The sequence below is a fragment of the Myotis myotis genome, unplaced genomic scaffold (assembly GCF_014108235.1).
Source record: "Myotis myotis isolate mMyoMyo1 unplaced genomic scaffold, mMyoMyo1.p scaffold_m19_p_3, whole genome shotgun sequence".
NCBI classification, from domain to species: Eukaryota; Metazoa; Chordata; class Mammalia; order Chiroptera; family Vespertilionidae; genus Myotis; species Myotis myotis.
In genome coordinates, this window is record NW_023416335.1 from 137,910,505 (window position 1) to 137,931,206 (window position 20,702).

Below are 20,702 nucleotides of genomic sequence, written 5' to 3' on the forward strand. Positions count from 1 at the left end.
CCTGTGGTTCTGGGTGATGTCCCTTCCGTTTTCTGGTTTCACTTTTGAAGTAGTTGTTCAAAGCAGCAAACTCCGGCGTTAACCTATGCCGCCATCTTGGTTCTCCCCATAGTTTGTGGAGTTTCTTAAGCATAAGAACTTTCCCTTTACATATACTTGAGTTTTAAACTCGAGTTGTTTTGTTTTTATATAATTCATATAAAAGCACTATTTGGAAGCAAAAAAGTTATTTTTTGTAATTAGGTAAACAAGGTGAAATTAGATAAATCTAGACATAAGTAGGTGTTTTTTGTTTGTTTTTCAGAAGAAATTTTGAATAGTAAAGGACGTAAAACTCAGAATGTTTGATATGGTAAAGGCAAAAAAGGTATAAAGATAATAAAGAGGTTCCTGTTTTAAAATATATAGTAAAAGAATAAAGCATAAGAAAAAATCAGTCTGAGAAAAATCATTTAGTAAAAGTTATCCTTAATGTGTTTTAATGCAGCATTATAATTTTTTTCTGAGTAAACATTAGAAGACATCTTAAATAAGATGGGCTGATTATCTTTTGGTAGGAAATTTTTACTACATAAAATTACTTTATTATGGAAATGGTGATACTTTTAAAATAAAGATTATAATAGGCTTTGTTCTTTACACATATATAAAAACGATTGATTGTTTTTATAAAATCTATTTGGAAACTCTTATTGCAAGTTTCTTTCAAATGTGGTAATGAGATACTACAATCTTTAGTTTGAAGATGACTTTGCCTGTACTTGTGTAATCTTGGGATTTAAAAATATTTTTTTTCAATTATGGTTTATTTTTTAAGAGTTTAGCTATGTCTTGGATAAATGGTAATTTGTTAAGCAGGTGAGAGAAGGACACAATCCAGGTAGAGGATAAAGCTTGTACAACAGCACACAAGCATAATGCACCCAGGGACCCAGGAAGAGATCTAGATGGTTACAACACTGTGTGATGATAGAAGAGAAAGACTAGAGACTAAGAAAGCATTGAGACCAGGCTATAAGAGGCTTTGTATGCTACAAAGAACTTTAGCTTTGTCTTATAGGAGGTGAGCAACTTATATAGAAAATGAGACAAAATAATTATATTTTGGTACAGCAAAACTATTGTGACATTGGTGTGGGGAATGAATCGGAAGGGACTGAGGCTGAATGAGTTAAAAGCCAGTATTAGTAGTCAAAGTATGAGACATAAGATATGAGCTAAGAATGGTGATAGGGGGCCATAAAAAAGGGATGGCATCTCAAAATCTGCTTATTAAAAGGATGGATTAAGGATGTCTTCCAAGTTGCTGGGCAAATATTGTTACCTAGCATAGTAAATACAAGACAAACAGCAGGCCATGGCCAGTGTGACTCAGTGATTGAGCGTTGATCCATGAACCAAGAATTCACTGGTTCGAGTCCTAGTCATGCCCGGGTTGTGGATTTGGATCCTCAATAGGGGGTATGCAAGAGGCAGCTGACAGATGTTTCTATCTCTAGTCCTCTCCCATCCTCTCTCTCTCCCAAATCAATAAAAGCATAAAAGAGAGAGAGACAGAGAGAGAGAGACAGCAAGAAGCTTGGCGTGGGGAAATTGAGTTAAGATTTTAGCATTGAGTTGAGGTACCCATGGCATATTATTTTATACTAGAGGCCCAGTGCATGAATTCGTGCACAGGTGGGGTCCGATTGGGGCTGGGCCTGTCAGGAGGAGGAGATGGTGGGACGTTGGCCAGCCAGCCCACCCTGATCAGGGCCCGGTAAGGGCCACGCTGGCTGGGGGGAGGGGCCGTGGGCCAGTCGGGGTGGTGGAGGCTGATCAGGGCATGGCTGTGGTTGAGAGGGGCAGTGGGCCAGCCAGCCCCACCCCCCAATGGGGGGGCAATTAGGGGTCAGCAGCCTGGAAGAGGAGTCATGGGTGGTTGGCTGGCCTGATCGGAGTGGAGGGGGGTCGATTGAGCGCGGAGCTGGCTGGGGGGAGGGTCCGCAGGTCGTTCACCCACCAGCCCTGCCCCTGATCAGAGTGGTGGTGGCCCATCTGGGGTGGAGCCAGCCAGGGGGAGGGCTATAGGAGGTTGGCCAGCCAGCCCCACCCCCTATTGGGGTAGGGGGGGTGATCAGGGGTGGGGCAGGCCGGGGGGAGAGTTTGGGGACCGATCAGGGTGGGGTGGGGCTGGCTGGGGGAAAGGCCACGGGGTGGTGGCTGGCCACCCTGCCCTCAGTCAGGGAGAGGCCAATCGGGCAGGGCGGCTTGAGGGAGGGGCCCCAGGAGATTGGCCGGCCAGCCCCAGCCCCGCTCTGGTCGGTTCGTTGGCCTCAGTGGGCGTAATAGCAACTGGTCGTTCTGGTCGTTACGGTGTTATGGTCGCTGGCGTTTTATATAGATTAAATCATTTGCCTCATCTTGACCTCTTTTCTGTTCTCCATACTCAGATATCCACCTGACTACTTGATATCTCCAATTAAATGTCTATTGGGACATCTCAAACTTTAAATTGTTCATATTAAAAACTTAGTTTTTGCCAAAACCGGTTTGGCTCAGTGGATAGAGCGTCGGCCTGCGGACTGAAGGGTTCCGGGTTCGATTCCGGTCAGGGGCATGTGCCTGGGTTGCGGGCACATCCCCAGTGGGGGGCGTGCAGGGGGCGGCTGATCGGTGTTTCTCTCTCATCGATGTTTCTGACTCTATCTCTCTCCCTTCCTCTCTGTAAAAAATCAATAAAAATATATTTTAAAAAAAACTTAGTTTTTCAAATTGCTCAGGCTAAAAACCTTTGCTTTATTCTTGACTTCTCTTTTTCTCCTACATCCAAACTAACAACAAATTTTATCAGTTTTATTGAAGAACCCAAAATCTAACCTCTTTACTAACTTCACTGCTACCACCCCGGTTTTAGTAACTATAACCTTTTCCCTGGATTATTGCAGTAATTTTCTAATTAATACTTCATTTTCTACTCTTAACTTTCTAGTTTAAATGGTCCTCTTAAGTTTTATATTGTATCACCCTGCTCATTGTAGATACCCTGATTTTTCTAATCAAAAGATCATTCTTAGTAAGTTTCTGTCTCAGAGCCTATTACTACTTCCCTCTGCTTGAAATGTTCTCCCATGTTGTAGATTAGCTGTCACTCACTTCTTTTCTTGCTCCAAATACCACCTTATCAAAGAGACTGTTCTTTACCAACTCATATGAGATAACACCTCTTTCTATTTACCCTCTGTCCTTCTATTCTGCTTTATTTTTCTTCACAGATGTATCATCTTCTACCACATAAATTCACTTCTATACCCATAGGAACTTATAAAGTAGCCAACATATAGTAGACACTCAGTACATATTGAATGGATGGATGGATGAAAAATCCTGGATAGTTGGATACATATATGTTGATTTGTAGGAGATATCTTAACTGAGGGGATGTATGTGTGTGTTGTGTGTGATTTTGTACTTATTTATTTACTCTATTCATTTAGTAAACATTTACTTATTGATCCTTTTTACTTTGTATCAGGCACTCATCCACCTCATCCACACAGTGGGGATAAAGATAAAAAAGCACTATCTTTAACTTTAATATTTTTCTCTAGTAAGATTGTTAATGTATTGTTAAATAGCCTGCAGATGAAGCTATAAGACATGAGCTCATTCGTAAATTTCAGGATTATCTTTTCTATTTTACTTTTTTTCTCAGGATACTGATCTCTTTGAAGGTAAGAATAGAGTATCCTGTTCCTTTTGAGTTCTTCCCACTCTTACTATCTTAACCTAGCACAGTGCTTAGTAAATTCTTTTAAATTAATGAATAGCTACATATTAAAATTATAAAACTAATACTAATGGTATGGACAATGTAGGTATGTTGGAAAAGGAAAGGGTGTTTGTTAGATAATCTGTTTTAAGGTCTGGTAAATTTTAGATGAAGACAGCACCTCCAAGTTGAAGTGTTTAGTAAACTGGTTAAAGCAGTATATAGGAATATGAGGCTTAATTATGTATGATTGATTAAAAATAAATTTTTTATCAAGAGATGATATACCTACGTAAATATTCACATTTTAAAAACAAAAGGAAAAATCAGAAAAGTTAAAAAGAGAGCCAAAATAATATTGTGGGACAAAAACTAAGTAATCAGCAGAGAAGTCTAATAAAATTTCCACAATATTCCCACATTTTTCATTTAACCAGTTTGTTATAAGCAGCCCATTTTTCAAAAATATAATTTCACTTCTAATTTTTATTTAAACTTAAAATGTTTTAGAAAATTTTATTTTCCAACATAGAAAAACATTTTATGTGAAGAAAAATAAAAATTTTAATTTTATCAGGTGTTGATATAGAAGCAGCTCGAAAGGAAGAAGAACGGATAATGCTAAGAGATGCAAGACAATGGCTAAATAGTGGTCATATAAATGATGTCCGGCATGCAAAATCTGGAGGTACAGCACTTCATGTTGCAGCAGCTAAAGGCTATACAGAAGTTTTAAAGTAAGTATTACTTTTCACAGTTGTTTTCTTACTTTGATTTGTTTTCTTCTATTCGGTATTCCTTTTCTTAAAATACCTTGCAAACATTTCAAAACAGCTTATAAGAGTTATTTAACATTACTTTACAGAGGAAAAACTACCTTAAATATTATTGCTTTCTTTCTAAAGCTCGTTGTTTCACTCTCAAATTTTTATTATTTCACAGTTGCAATTTTCCAGTAAGTAAATAAGTATCAGACGACCATTATCTGTTACCTTCTGGGCTAATAAATTATTACAGTCATTTTGGGGTTCTCAGATTGGCAAACTCTGGTTTCTGAGACTAAGAACAATGTCATATGTTAACATATTTCTGTTTATATATTCTGAGAGCTTAATTCTCAAAATTCTAAGAGTTTGGTTTCTATTGAATATTTATTAACATGTAATTTATCTAAAATAGTTTCTTTTTACTATGTGTACTCTGGGTCTCAAGTGCTATTAGCATAATATTAAATATCAAACTGTAAGCAACTTAGACTATATAGGGATATATTTTGATCAGCAAATTTTTTTGGAGCAAAGTTTCTTTATATCACAAATTTTTGTGGGTTTTATTTGTTTTTTACTTATGCAATACAAAGGTGTTGGCAACTAAGTGAAAAAAATAATTTAATGCATAGCTTTTGTTATGTGTATGTGAAAGGAAATAAGACTGGCCCTAGCAAAATATACTGTGTCCTTTATATTGCTTTTATTCCTCTTGTGTTTCTGATGTCATGTTCTTATTCCCTCTCCTCAGTAAAAAAAGTGACGCAGTGTGTGTCAACTATTCCCAGATTTCCTCCTTTTTTCAATCCCTACACTTCAATAATTTAAGCCTTCTCCTAGAGTAGTACAGTTAACTTATTAGTTTCCTTGTCCCCTGTCTGGTTCTCTCTAATCCAAAATTTTTCAAACTTTCAGACTCTATTAGCAGGTCATGAAATGAACTTAGTGAGTCGCCAATAGCTTTTTTTTTTTTTTTTAAATATACTTTATTGATTTTTTACAGAGAGGAAAGGAGAGGGATAGAGAGTTAGAAACATCGATGATGAGAGAGAAACATCGATCAGCTGCCTCCTGCACACCTTCCACTGGGGATGTGCCTGCAACCAAGGTACAAGCCCTTGACCGGAATCGAACCCAAGACCTTTCAGTCTGCAGGCCGACGCTCTATCCACTGAGCCAAACTGGTTAGGGCGCCAATAGCTTTTTTTAAAGAAAGAATTGGAAATATCAAAGGATATTGCATATGGTAAAGGTAAATATGATTTGTTAAAACTCTTTTTTCTGTAAACATGTAATAGTATATATATACTGGATTACACTGTAAAATAGATTCTAGACTACTCTCAAGTAGTCTTTGTAATTAGGTTATCCAGGCTCTTAAAATCCTTTAAGATTCTCAGTAGAGATTAGAATATATGTTATATTACTGAACTTAGCACATAAGACCATTTGTCATCTGGCCACTGGCTCCTTTTTTAAATTTAGCTGCTATCATTGCTCTTTAAGTATGCATTATTCCATCTATGTACTTGAAATTCTGTCATAATGTCTTAATACCTACTCTTGTTTCTGTCTAGGTAACCTTTATTCATCATTACTTCAACTTGAAGGCACATTTCTTTCAATGTTTTAACTCAGTTCAAGCCTCTTAAGCCTATGAAAAATTAAATGTTCAACCTCATTCATAATAAGTGCAGATAAACTATAATGAATTACCATTTTTATCTATCATATAACAAAAATCAAAATATTTGGCAGTATAAATGACAATTGAGCAAATTCTGTTAAAGTAACAGTTATTCTTTAGCTTATCAGTTCTACCTCTGGGAATTTTTTTTAACAGATATTCTCACTCACATATGAAGTAAGGTATGTGCTAGCAGTGTTGTTTGTAATAGGTGTAGGAGAACGGTTGAATGAATATGATACATCCTTTCACTTGAATACTCTGTAGCAATTAAAACACTATATATAGCCCTGGTCCTGTGGCTCAGTGCTGTAGAGCATCAGCCTGCACACTGGAGGATCACAGGTTCAATTCCAGTCAGGAGCAGGTACCTGGGTTGCAGGTTTGAACCCCAGCCCTAGTTGGGACTCATACAGGAGGCAACTAATCAATGTGTCTCTATCACATCCATGTTTTTCCCTCCCCCTCCCCTTTCCCCTTTCTCCCACTCTCTCTAAAAATCAATGTAAAAAATATCCTCACTCCTTGGGTGAAGATTAAAAAACACAAAAAACACTACATAAAAATATGGAAAGAGCGCTAGGGCATATTTTTAAATGTCAAAACCAAGGAGAAAAGTGTGTATAATCTGTAACATCTTTTAGTTGTACTTGCTTAATATGCATAAAATTTCCCTAAGCATTCAATCAAAATATATAGTATGGTTATCTATAGGGAGGTGAAACTGGTTAAAGGTCAGCAGCAAGAGAATGACTTTGCTATATAGTCACTTATTCTTTTTCATTTTTGAAGCGTGTGAATATATTATTTATGAAAATAAATAAAAATACATGTGAAATAAATAATAGAGTATCTTTTTCAAATGTATCCTTTTTTAAAAAATTTATCTTTACTGTTGTAAGTATTAAAGATGTCCCCTTTTTTCCCCCATTGATCCCTTCTAGCCCACACCCGCCCCCTCCCTTCCAGGCTTTCACCACACTATTGTCTGTGTCCATGGGTTATGCATATCCTATATAATAATCCTATATAATAAAAGGCTAATATGCAAATTATCCTCTTGACCAGGAGTTCAACCGGGAGTTCGACCAGGGGCGGGGCAGGCGGCCAACAGCCCATGTCCCCACCCCCACAGCCAGTCCTGTCCCCAGTCGCCCACCCCCACCCCATCAGGGACGGGGCTGGCCAGCCAACCACCCCAGCCCCGCCCCCGCCCCGGCTGGCCCGGCCTGATTGGCCCCAATTGGGGCAGGCCGACCAGACCCCACCCATGCACAAATTCATGCACCGAACCCCTATTATGCATATAAGTTCTTTAGTTAATCTCTTCCCACCCACCCTGCCTTCCCTCTAAGGTTTGACAGTCTGTTTCATGCTTCTGTGTATCTGGATCTGTTTTGTTCATCAGTTAATTTTGTTCTTTAGATTCCACATATGAGTGAGATCATGTGATACATGGCTTCCTCTGACTGGCTTATTCTTCCCACGTACCCCTTCCCCAAAAAACACACAAAATTCCCTTTCAGTTGATTTTGATGTTTTTCAGTTCTGTAATTCCATTGCATCCCCATCACAGAACCTGTCTGTGGGGGTTGATTGTTGTTTTAAATTACTTACTAGATTTTTGTCCTTCATTAGAAGCTCTTTGAATGTAAGTACTGTCTTATATTTTTTAGTATCCTTTTATGGCCTGGCATATACAGAGAACCATCTATTTGGGGGTGGAGAGGGGAGGAATGTATTTACCTTCCTGACTCTTTTCTCTCCAAACAGGCTCCCAGATACTTAAAATTTTATATTGTTCAGGATATTTAATATTATAATTCATATTTTCTAATGGGGGATATATTTTATTATCTTATATCCCAGTAGTATTTCTGTCTCTATTATATAAATTTTCTGATAATTCATATATTAATGGACATATTTTTTATTTAAACCTCTGGATATATATGTGTTAGCCTGTTCTTTAAAAGATTGGTGTCTCCTGCTAGTGGGAATGCAGACTGGTGCAGCCACTGTGGAGAACAGTATGGCATTTCCTCAAAAAATTAAAAATTGGACTTCCATCTGATGCAGTAATCCCACTTCTAGGAATATATATCCCAAGAAAATAGAAACACCAATCAGAAAGGATATATGAACCCTGTGTCCATAGCAGCACAATTTACAATAGCTAAGATTTGGAAATAGCCGAAGTGCCCATCAGCAGATGAGTGGATTAGAAAACTGTGGTACATCTTCACGATGGAATACTACAATGCTATAAAAAAGAATTCTTCTTCTTTGCAACAGCATGGATGGGACTGGAGAGCATTATGCTAAGCAAAATAAGCCAGTCAGAGAAAGATAAACATCACAAGATCTCACTCATTTGTAGAATATAATGAACAACATAAACGATGAACAACAGTAGAACCAGAGTCATAGAAGCATTGAACAGACTGTCTAACCTATGAGGGAAGATGTGGGGTGAGGGGGTAAGAGATCCACCAAAGCATTTGTATGCATGCATATGAGCCTATCCAGTGAACACAGATGTGGGGGAAAGATGAGGCATGTGCTGAGGGTTGGGGTGGCCGGGTAGAGGTCAATGGGAGGAAAAGGAGACTTACGTAATACTTAAACAATAAAAATTTAAATAAAAAAGGGTAACTAATAAAAAAATAATAAAATAAAAGATTGGTGTCTCTTAAAAGTTGGTCTGCAGGTAGGTGACAAGCATGGTATGAGAATCATATGGGGGACTTATTAAAAAAATAGATTTACAGGGACTTATCCTAATATGCTGCTTAATCCAAGAGGTCTGAGGTGGAGCTAGGGAATCTTTTTTGTTGTTCTTTAACAAACACTTCAAGTGATTCTGTTCTGGAGCCAGAATTTGATACCACTGCTTTAGATATTGTTAGGAAATAGGGAATTAGTACTTAAAACATAAATAAAGGAAGGGTTATGTATTAGCTATCACTACCACCTTCTGTAGGTAAAAAGAAGCCCTTCTCAAGTTCAACATCTTGGAAAGTAAGGTAAAGGTCACCAGATTTCATGAGTTGTAAAGTATTCAGTGTTTTGCCTGTGTGTGTGGAGCTGTGCTATGTGCATTTTATGGGCCCATTCTTTGCTCTCTGTGAGCTTAATTTCTAAGTAAAATAAAGGTTGATGTCAGTGTACAGTTAGAAGGGCATACTAACATAATTTGTGCAACTCTTTGCATTGTATTAAAATGTATTCCTGTTTCTAGCTTTGTTGATGATTGGATATCTGCTTTCTACTGCTGCAGAAAAGTAGACTGGGCCCCTTGGAATTTTGCTTTGTTTTGTTTGTTCCTAATAGTCAGATTGTCATTTTCCTATGAAAATCTTCCACGGTAGATCATAAAGATTTGTGAAAACTTAAACTAATTCCTATACTGTAAGGCAACAAAAATACTACAAAGTAAGCTTGCTTGATCCAGGTATATTTTTTAGATTATATTTAGCCTGAGATGATTTTTCATATGGACACCTGAAGACTTCCCTGCAATGAATGATCTCACATTGAAAAATTACAGGCTTTCCTCTGAAAATTTTAATTATAGGTCATATTAACAAGAAGTAATCAGTGTCACACCATAAGACTTGTAATCACTAGGAATTAATTAAAGCTGAATGCATTATTATGGCAGTAACTCAAGATGCTCTTTGCCAGTGTTTTCTGAGAATTTCTTTTGCCCTGTTTCATTGATGTAAGGGTTGAACTATGAAAAGAGAACTATATTGCAAATTTTTGTTAACTCGCATGGTATAAAGCTATTGGTTACATTTGTTCATTTCTAGATTTTAATGATTATCTAACTTACTATAATTTCTTTAGACTTTTAATACAGGCAGGCTATGATGTTAATATTAAAGATTTTGATGGCTGGACACCTCTCCATGCTGCAGCTCACTGGGGTAAAGAAGAAGCATGTCGAATATTAGTGGACAATCTGTGTGATATGGAGATGGTCAACAAAGTGGTAGGCCTTTTTACTGTATTTTAAACATTTTAACTTTTAGAAATATAATTTTAGTCTTAGAATATTAAAAGAATATGATTTATTAATTAAAGTCTTTTTCAGCTACCTATGGTGTGGTTTTGGCCTTATTCTGCAAAGAAAGAATTATTACTCTTTCAGTAATCATATTTTCATACATATAGCATAGATTTGGGTCCTTCAGTTGAAATTATATTCTTAAGAATTCATAACTTTAGAACATTTTGCATCTCTATATGTTTTCTTCCGTCATTATATTTATGAATTGGAACACATAAAGAAGTCAGTTTCTAATTCTTTGTACCTGATAGTCCTGTTAGCTTGGCTTACTAGCTACTGCTTTTTAACTGACATGGATAGTAGGGTCTTATATCAGAAAAGAATGGTAAAAACCATAAAGTTTTATGCCAAATAAGATCGTTGAGATGCAACAGCTAGTCTCCTAGTTTTGCAGATGGGAAAAGTTTAGTGAGGTAAATAATTCACTTTAATATCACCCAGTTAGGTAGAGTGAGCAAATGTCATGAACATATTCAAGTTATCAGATTCCTTATTAGATTAGATTTTTCTCCTCTGCTCCCTTTCAAGTGCCATCAGTGAGTTACCAGTGTCACCAATATTCTTACTAGTTCCCTCCCACTCCCTGTCAGTAGGTAATAAGTATCATTTACCAACAGCTGGTTTGGCAGAGCTCAAAACTTGATTCTTTTAGTGAGCTTAATTATCCTTAATTCCATTGAATATCCCTCATATATTGCATTTCATAGGCTAATTTAGTAATGTATACTAAATTACTTAGTATAGGTTCCTAAAATGATCTCATTTTTTTTTTGTCCAGATGGATACATCTAATTCTATTGTGTTCATTAAATATGGGTGCTTGTACTGGTTGCTCTAGTAACTGCATGTTCTAACTGGGGGTCTGCAAAGGGAAGAGATATACATATCCAAGATTTTCCCACGAGTAAGTGTTTGTAGGTTGAGGTAGTAGTGCAGATTCATGTCCTGGTTGCTGACATAAAAGGATAAAGAAGCCCTCTGAACTTCTTTGTTCTTTCTGGAGTATTTTATGTATGTATTTATAAATTATTTTAAGTAAGAAATGTGCAGGCAAGAAAATCATAGGAAGTGGTGAAAATCTGCAGGAAAGTCAAGATAAAAAATGTTTGAGAATGATACATCTGTAAGTATAGGTTTGCCCTTATAAATAAGTGTCTTCAATTTGAATTTTTATCAAAACTTGATAACTTGCTTTGTCTATTTTTAAAATAACAGTTTTCTGTTTTGTAATCAGCATTAGAAGACAAACACATGTTGATACTATTTAATTTTAAGCTAAAGGCCAGCTAATTTTAGCTTGACAATTTATATTCCTCTCCTATGTAGAAATTCCCCTCAGCAGTTGGAATTTTTCTGGAGAAATTAGCAAATGAATATCTGTTACCTTCTGATCTCTGTTCTGCATTCCTGTCTCCCAAATTGTGCCCCCATAAGCCACTTGTCCATTGACAAGGCGAGTGCTGATACTGGTTTATTCAGTGATAATGGCCTCCAGATAAGGACCAGAAGAGAAAAGCTTATTACTTGAAATGGTTTTCAAAAAAGGTTATATCACTTCCTACTTTAAACATGTTATTTTGCTCTACAACGTGCATATTACATAGTATGTATGAGAAAAAGTCATTTTATCGTATATTTGTTCTATCATTGTTTAGTTCCTATTCCTTTTAATTTATAATTATGCTCTAGGAAAAAAAAACTACATATAAAATAATTTTGGCCCTAGCCAGTGTGGCTGCAGTTGGTTGAGCATCATCCTGTGCACTGAAGGGTAGCAAGTTGGATTCCAGTCAGGGCACATACCCAGGTTTCGGGTTTGATCCATGATCAAGGTGTGTTTAGGAGACAACCGATCTGTTTCTCTTTTACATCAGTGTTTCTCTCTGTCCCTCTCATTCCTCTCTCTCTCAAATAATTTAAGCAATCATTTTGCTTTATCTTGTTTCTATATTACTATGCTAGCAGTTCCTTGGGTCACCGTTTTTAATGTACTGGGTGTACCAGTTAATAATGCAGATTTTGTAATCAAAGAAAACATGATAATTTCAAGAAAAACATCCAAAGTGCTTTATTCAAAGTAATGTCCATCGCTAGCTACACATTTCCCCCATCTTTCAGGTAATTTGCGGATACTGTCCCAATAGAACTTCTCTTGTTTTGAGGCAAACCCTTCAGAGACCCAATTTTCCACTTCTTCGTATATTTTGAAGTGCTGATCATAAAGTGCATGTGCCATCTATCGGAACAAGTGGTAATCTGAAGGAGCAAAGTCTGGTGAATATAGCGGATGGGTTAATACTTCCCAGGCAAGATCTTTTAACGTGTCTTTAACTGGTTTTGAAGTGTGTGATGGTTAGTCATCATGAAGCAAAATTGCTTTGCCATGTCTTCTGGCCCGTTCTGGTCATTTCACGATCAAAGCATGGTTCAAATTGATTATTCGTTGTCAGTAGCGATCAGTATTAATGGTTTCACCTGGTTTTAGAAGTTCATAATACACCACACCTTCCTGATCCCACCAACGCAGAGCATTGTCTTCTTTCCGAAGTGATTTGGCCTTGCAGTCAATGTTGATGGTTGACCTGGATCAACCCATGATTGTGTGTGTTTGGGATTTTAAAAATAAATCAACTTTTTTTTTTAATATATTTTTATTGATTAAGATATTACATATGTGTCCTTGTCCCCACGTTACCCTCTACCCCGCCCCCTGCTAAAAATAAATCAACTTTTCATCACCAGTCACAATTTGATGCAAAAGAGACTTTCTTTCATGCCATTGAAGCAACATTTTACTGATGACTTTTCGGTTTTCCATTTGTCTTTCGTTCAGTTGATGTGGCACCCATTTTTCTTCCTTTAAAATCTTTTTCATTGCCCTAGCCCCGTGGTTGGCAAACCGCGGCTCGCGATCCACATGCGGCTGGCTCTTTGGCCCCTTGAGTGTGGCTCTTCCACAAAACACGTGTGGGTGCGCACGTACAGTGCGATTGAAACTTCGTGGCCCATGCACAGAAGTCGGTATTTTGTGGAAGAGCCACACACAACGGGCCAAAGAGCTGCATGTGGCTCGCGAGCCGCAGTTTGCCGACCACTGCCCTAGCTTGTTTGCCTCAGTGGATAGAGTGTCGACCTGCGGACTGGGGGGTCCCAGGTTCGATTCCAGCCAAGGGTACATGTCCAGGTTGTGGGCTCGATCCCCAGTGGGGGGCATGCAGGAGGCAACGGATCATTGATGTTTCTGTCTCTCTCTCCTTTTCCCTTCTCTGAAATCAGTAAAGAAATATATTTTTTAAAAAAATCTTGCCCATTTCTTGTAAATGATCAGAAATTGTTTGCTGAGCAACATTTAATCTTTCTGCAAGTTGTTTATGAGTTTGAAACGCATTTTCATCCAATAATGCTTTTAATTGTTGTCTTCAAACCTTTTCGGTTGACCTGGACGTTCTTTATCTTTCACATCAAAATCATTACTTTTAAAGCGTAAACCAGCATTCACAAGTATCTTGAGATGGAGCATGTTCACCATAAGCTTCCTGAAGTATGCGATAACATTTTTTTCGAAATAAAGTAATGAATTAAAACTTCCTGCAAATGCTCATTTTTTGGCACAAAATTCGACATTTTTAAGCATAAAAATATCTATGTTGTTAACACCTTCAGCAAATTTGACATGCAGTTTTGAAGCTTGTTGTCAGTACAACAAAATAGCATACATATCAGATCACATATATATCAACATACGTGTAACTCCATCTATTGAAAAAAATCCGCATTATTAAAATTGCTACACCTAGTATTAAGGTATATTTTAATACCTTATCTCCTCATTTTATCACTTTAGTAGATCTTTATCTGTACTTAAGAGAATTGTGCCTCATAATTCCTTAGAATTTTTTGGTTTTCAGCTTATTTAAGACAATGCTAGCCTTTTAACAACTATATGAAGTTGTTATCTGAGTTTTGCAAATTCAGGAGAAACATAATCAGAGAAATTAATTTTCATAATGCCCTAATTGTTTCCTTTTAGTCTGCTAAGTTTTTCTGCAACTTTTCTTAGTTTTTGAGTTCTTACATATTCTATGAGATACTGACTCATAAGTTGTAAAAATATGATTTTTAAATTTTTATTCAAATTTTTTCCCCTTAAAATATCAAGATTTAATAGGAAGGGGCTGCATAATATACATAGGATTTTGAAGGCTTTTGTGGCATAAATATAACCAAATATAAGCTTTTTATTTATTTATAATGTTGCCTTTGTGACTTAGGCTGTCTCTCTTTTCATTGGCTACATTTTAAAATAACATGTCATACTTCATGTTCAATCAAAACAAATTAGTCTTAATTGTGTAAGCCTGCCTATATGAATTTGTCTTGTCATTTAATAGTTTCTTCAGTACTTGTAGATTGAATTTTTTTTACTACATTTCTTTTTTAAATGATATCAAAAATGTAAAGGTACTTTCAGAGAGTTTAGATAAATTCTTTACTAATAGAAAACATAATTTGGGGAAATGTGTAATATGGAAACTGTAGAGAAAGCTTAAAAGTTTTTCTATGTGAAAATGGGGGAAATGTGCTCAAGTTATATTTATAAATTTAGTCTTGTTTCTTTAATTTATTTGCAAACTCTAAACACATTTGCTGTCATTTTAACTTACTACAAGTTCTGATACAGATTTTAAATAGAAAAGCTTTTGTTTTGCTTCCCTAACTAATTAAAAGAATTGCTTTTACTAAAATTTACCCAAATATTAACTATGGTGCCTTTATAGTTGGAATTTTCTCTAAATGCAGTATTACAATCATTACTAAACAACTCTTTAGCTTCATAGCTGTCATTATAAAGATTTAAGTGAATAACAAAACCTGCTGTTATTAATGGACACAAGGATTGTTTTTCCTGATTCTATTTGAGCTTATTCTTATTTTCTGTAAAGATAATATAGCAGTAGAGACAGATGCTGTTCCCACTTTCTCTTCATTAACTGGATGACCTTGGGCAAGTACCATATCCTCAGAGCCTGAGTTTCCTCATTTGTATAATGGGAATCATAATAGTGCTTGTCCTGACTACTTCACTGTTGTAAAGATAAAGATCATACCTGCAAAGGCAATTTAGTTAGAGTAAATGAGGAAGGAAGAATGAAGAGACTGTACAAGTTAAACAGTGGCTCTAGTAATTTACAGATGTATTGAACTGATTTAAGCATTGTGACCTCCTCAATAGTTTCCTGGTTGCTTTGAGTGACTGCTTATATGCCCTACTTTGTTAGTACCCTATTAATGAAGCATTGTAGCCTTATAGTAGTTACAGTTGGTTAGGCTTCAGGACTGTTTTAGTTATTGTTTAAAGATAATGGTTAAGTTATTGAGTTAAGTTAATGGGTGTGCTCTTTAAAATTAGAAACTTCTCAGTGTTTATGGCCTACATTTTACTCTAGTTTTTATTCTCTATCAGCTGCTGTTTGTGAAGTAGACTCGATTATTAAGGGAGAAAGTAAAAAGAAAGGTTAGTAAGGTGATCTTGTTTCTCTTATAAAAGAAAATTCCTTGGTTCTAAAATAACCGCATTGTACTTAATTACTGCTAAAATTTTATTACAATTTTTAAAAATGCTCAAGGTGCGGTATTTCTTTATGAGAAAGGTTGATAAATACTTAAAATAATACTTATAAAGAAGCCAGTTAGATATTTCACATAATAACATGATCTTGAACACAGTTTGCTTAGCAAGTACTGCATATGTAATATTATAGATCTAATCATACAGCGAGAGTATGGTATTGCAAAACAGGGATTAATATGTATGGCTACTCTAAAAGTCACTTTGTAATTTTGAGCTAGTTATTTTGTCTCAAAGCCCTTTATTCTTTACGAAATTAATTCTCAGCATTTAATACTCAAGGTGGCAATGAGGAAAAAAGATTTATTAAAGCTAAAACTTTTGAACTAGGTGGGAAACATAGATTGCCTCTTAATTTCCTACTGGGAAGACTTTCTAACAAAAAAAAAGGCAGATATAAAAGTGTTCTTCAATCTTGTAAATTTTAAATGTCATACATTCCCCTATTGTGATTAAGAAACATTTTATGCATTTTTAAGATATATGTTTTAAGCCATATCTTTTATTTTATAAACAGACAATGGAAAAACTAGCTCAAATATTGAGTAGCTTATATTTCATTTCATAGTGTTGGGAAATGTAATTCCTATCTAAGTAGATGTCAGCACCCTGCTAATAGAGTAGACTTGAGGATTGTAATTTTGTTTGCTTTAAATGAAAGAATTTATTTGTGTCATTATTATCTATCCATGTGGCTTTGGTGTGGCTATGAGGACATCTATTATATAAGAAATTTGAATTTCCTTTCAGAGTGATTTCTAGTTGAAAAAAGTTCAATGTTTTCTGAGAAAGAATCATACACTGGCTAATGTATAGGGTAGAATGTATTATAAATAATGAACCTTTTGGCATGTTGGAAACTTGTACCAGTAGGGTTATTATAAGAACTAATACAAGCAGCAGGAAAAATCCTGTATTTGACCAGCAACTCTTTTAGATTTTCTTTTCTACACTGAATAAAAATATATTGACAGGTGTTCATTTGGATTGATTATTTTAAACTATGCCGTACCTGTGGCAGGCTGAACTTTCAGCAGTTTTGAAATATATTTTTAAATTTTATTACTCTAAGAAATGTGATAATTTTTGTAGAGGAATCAAAAAGTAGTAAGGCCTCCAAAGGTTAAACATAGAGTTACCACATGACCCAGTCATTCCACTCATAAACTATACACCCAAGAAAATGAAAACAGATGTCCAAACAAAAACTTGTACACAAATATTCACAGCATTATTCATTAGATATAGCAAAAAGCAGAAAACAAAAGTAAATGTTTATCAGCTGATGAATAGATTAGCAAATGTGGTGTGTCATACAATGGAATATTATTCAACGATAAAAAGAAATGTAGAAGTGAAGCATGCTACAGCGTGGATGAACCTTGAAAACATCATTCAGAGTGAAAAAAGCCAGTCAAAGGATCACATATTGTGTGATTCCATTTATATGAAATGCCCAGAATAGGCAAATCCATAGTAACAGAAAGTAGATTAGTGGTTGCCTCAGGCTAGGAGTTGGAGATGGTTAAGTGGGGAGGTGACTGCTGATGGGTTTGTCTTTTCTTTTTTGGGTGATCAAAATGTTCTAAAGTTGATTGTGTTGTAAAACTGTGTGAATATACTAAAAAAAAAAAAAAACATTGAATTGTATCCTTTAAATGGGTGATTTATATGGTATGTGAATATATAAAGTTGTTACAAAAAAGTAAGGGAAGGTGTATAGCTACTTCTATCTCACATGGATTTCTCATATATCTCCTTTGAGTTATGTATACTGTGTTTTATAACTACCATAAAATAGTTATCTAACTTTTTTCTATATAATCATACAGAATCACCAAATGCATTTTATAATTTATTGATTTTATACCATTACCACCCCCCTTGTTTTCTACCTAGGGCCAGACAGCCTTTGATGTAGCAGATGAAGACATTTTAGGATATTTAGAAGAATTGCAAAAGAAACAAAATCTGGTATGTTTGATGACTGTCTAAAAATTGTCCACATTAGTGAATTCTCTTAATAGCTTTGAATTTCAGATAGGTAAAAAAAATTATTGTGATGTTTTATGCTTTCTGGCCATCAAACTATAATGACAGTGAAAGAGAACAAAGTAGTGTGGTGTTTGCCTGTGTTGCTTATACCCATATTTCTAAATTCCCCTTCACAAAATGAATCCTTCTATAATGTATATGTCCTAAATAATATGTTCTAATTTAATTAGAAAGCAGAGGCTATAAAATCTCAGATTTCTCAAATAGCAGGCCCTGGATAAGCAAGGAATGATATTACTAGGAAACAGATTTTTAAGTAAAATATTATCAGACATCCTATGTGGTGATTGGGCCCTGACTTTTTAGTGAAATAAAGTTGAGAGGGATCTAAAATAATCCAAATTCATGGAGTTTTTTTAATTATCTTGTCTTTTTTATTCTTTACCTAAGCCCTTTTTAGGTGCAACTTAAAAATTTTATTTGTTTTATTTTGGTTGTCTTTAGTGTTTGGAAAACTATTTTGTTATAATTTTAAATTTTGTATATTACTAATTAATATTATTTTAATAATATTCTTCTTTTCCTTTGCATAACTTTCATAAAGCTCCATAGTGAAAAACGGGAGAAGAAATCTCCACTAATTGAATCAACAGCTAATATGGACAATAATCAGTCACAGAAGACCTTTAAAAAGTAAGTAAAATATTAAAAGTAGGTTTTGTTATTGTTATGAATGAGTTGGCATGCTGGCCACAGGAATGATTGTTAAATATTGTAAGTCTGGGTAAGAGTTATGTATTTTGACCTTTTGTGCTTATAATTATTTGAAAGCTATTTTCCTTTCACAGCAAAGAGACATTGATTATTGAGCCAGAGAAAAATGCATCTCGTATTGAATCTCTGGAACAAGAAAAGGTTGATGATGAAGAAGAAGGAAAGAAAGATGAATCTAGCTGCTCGAGTGAAGAAGATGAGGAAGATGATTCAGAATCAGAAGCTGAAACAGGTAAAATTTGAAGGATAGAAGGAAGTGTTAAGTAATTTTGAAACTTTTCAGACTTATTTGCTACTTGTTTGGATATCTACCAAACCAGTAAATTACCTTTCAGGGAGTATAGTTGTGATCTTTTTTTTTTTTTCTTTTTTCTTTTTTCTAATTACCTGGAGGCTCCTGTCCACCTCTGTCTCTTTCTTACCTTTTTAGGTTTGACAGTAAAGAGACTTCTAATTCTCCCTTAGGATGTTGTAGATAAGGTCTAAATGGACTTACAGTAATTCAACTATATTCTTATTATTTTCTGAGGCCCTAAAGTCCAAAAGCAGGTCCCAGCAGCATCCCAAATATTACCCAAGATATAGTAAAATTTTAGAAAGTTGGAGATGAATCAAGATTTCCCTACATTCCTACTTTCATGTAGGAGTGTAGGGAAATTTACTTTGAGAAATTTTAAAGACAGTAAAAGTATAATAAACATTCATATTTTAACTACCAAGACTTAATAACTATTGACATTTAGCTATATTTGCTTTAAAATTGTCTTTTAATAAAATTAAAACATTATAGTTGTCTTCTTTATATACCCTAGTCTACATCCCTTTGCTTTCTTTCCAAAGGCAGTTACTATCATGACTTTTTTCAGTAATCTTCTAGTCCATTTCTATACTCTTACCTTACAAGTACATTCAGAAATAATACAAAGTAATTATAACGTTGTTCTTTGTTTTTATTTTTACCCTCTAGGAATTGTTATGCAACTTGCTTTGTTTCATTCAAAAGTTGTATTTTTTAGATTTGTTCATATCTATATCAATTTACCCCTTAGTTGCTAAATAATATTCATTAAATACATTCATTTTCCTTCTGATAAATACATACCTTATTCCCATTTTTTTGTTGTTGCAAATAATGCTGCAGTAATCATTTGTGTAATTGCCTCTTTGTGTATAAGTGCAAGAGATTTTCTAGTAGATATACTTTAAAATTGAAATATTAGTCACATTTTCTTTTTTAATTTTATTTTGTTAGTTTATTTTTAATTTTTAAATTAAATGTATTGGGGTGACATGGTTAATAGGTTATATAGGTTTCAGGTGTAAATTTCTAATATACAAGATCTATATATTGCATTTTGTGCCCACCACCCAAAGTCAAATCATCTGTCACCAGATATTAGCCATGCTTTCAATTTTCATAGATGCTACTAAATTGCATTACCAATGCTGCCATAACAGTTTACATTCTTTTCCTTTATATAGTCAAGGAAATTGTTTCTGTATTTTTTCTCTTGCCCACATTTTTGTAAATTTTACCAAATTGCTTTTACTAATTAACATTTATTATCTTATTCTGTATCAGTTAATCAGTCAAAACTTCTGAACAGTATGAGATTCCATTTGACAGTCTTTGAATTATATAACCTGGTGTTTTAATACAGCTTTCTCAGAAAAAAATATACTATTTCCAGTAAGATTTTTTAGTTCACTGAAAAATCTGTCATCATTATCAAAACCAGTTTGGTCATTAGTAAACACAAAATGGAACCCTAGAATTTCTTGTACTACCTATATCTCCTCTAGAAACAATAACAGTTTTGAATCACTTTATCTTTACTCAACAAAATATTTTATATAAGAAAATGGGAGAAGACAAAGTTTACCATATAAACACATGTTGAGGAACATAAGTTTCCCATTAAAAACAAGATATTGCTAAACAGATACAGACTAGCTTTGTTAACAGGTAATATGTTTTGGATTCCCCCCTCTTTTTTTTTAGAAAGATGGCTAATCATACAATT

At 35.0% G+C, this 20,702-nt stretch overlaps 1 protein-coding gene across 12 annotated transcripts in view; it reads left to right on the top strand.

The window, feature by feature from the left end:
* PPP1R12A (protein phosphatase 1 regulatory subunit 12A) overlaps positions 1 to 20,702 on the top strand; it is a 156,959-nt gene that overhangs the window by 87,794 nt on the left and 48,463 nt on the right. For all 12 annotated transcript variants that reach the window (XR_004965847.1, XR_004965845.1, XR_004965846.1 and 9 more), the window contains 5 exons: positions 4,329 to 4,488; positions 10,058 to 10,202; positions 17,809 to 17,883; positions 18,509 to 18,597; positions 18,753 to 18,910. Coding sequence is in view for 9 of the 12 variants with exons in the window: in XM_036297882.1 (XP_036153775.1) it covers positions 4,329 to 4,488; positions 10,058 to 10,202; positions 17,809 to 17,883; positions 18,509 to 18,597; positions 18,753 to 18,910 (627 nt within the window). In the remaining 3 variants the exon portion in view is untranslated. The remainder of the gene's footprint in view (positions 1 to 4,328; positions 4,489 to 10,057; positions 10,203 to 17,808; positions 17,884 to 18,508; positions 18,598 to 18,752; positions 18,911 to 20,702) is intronic.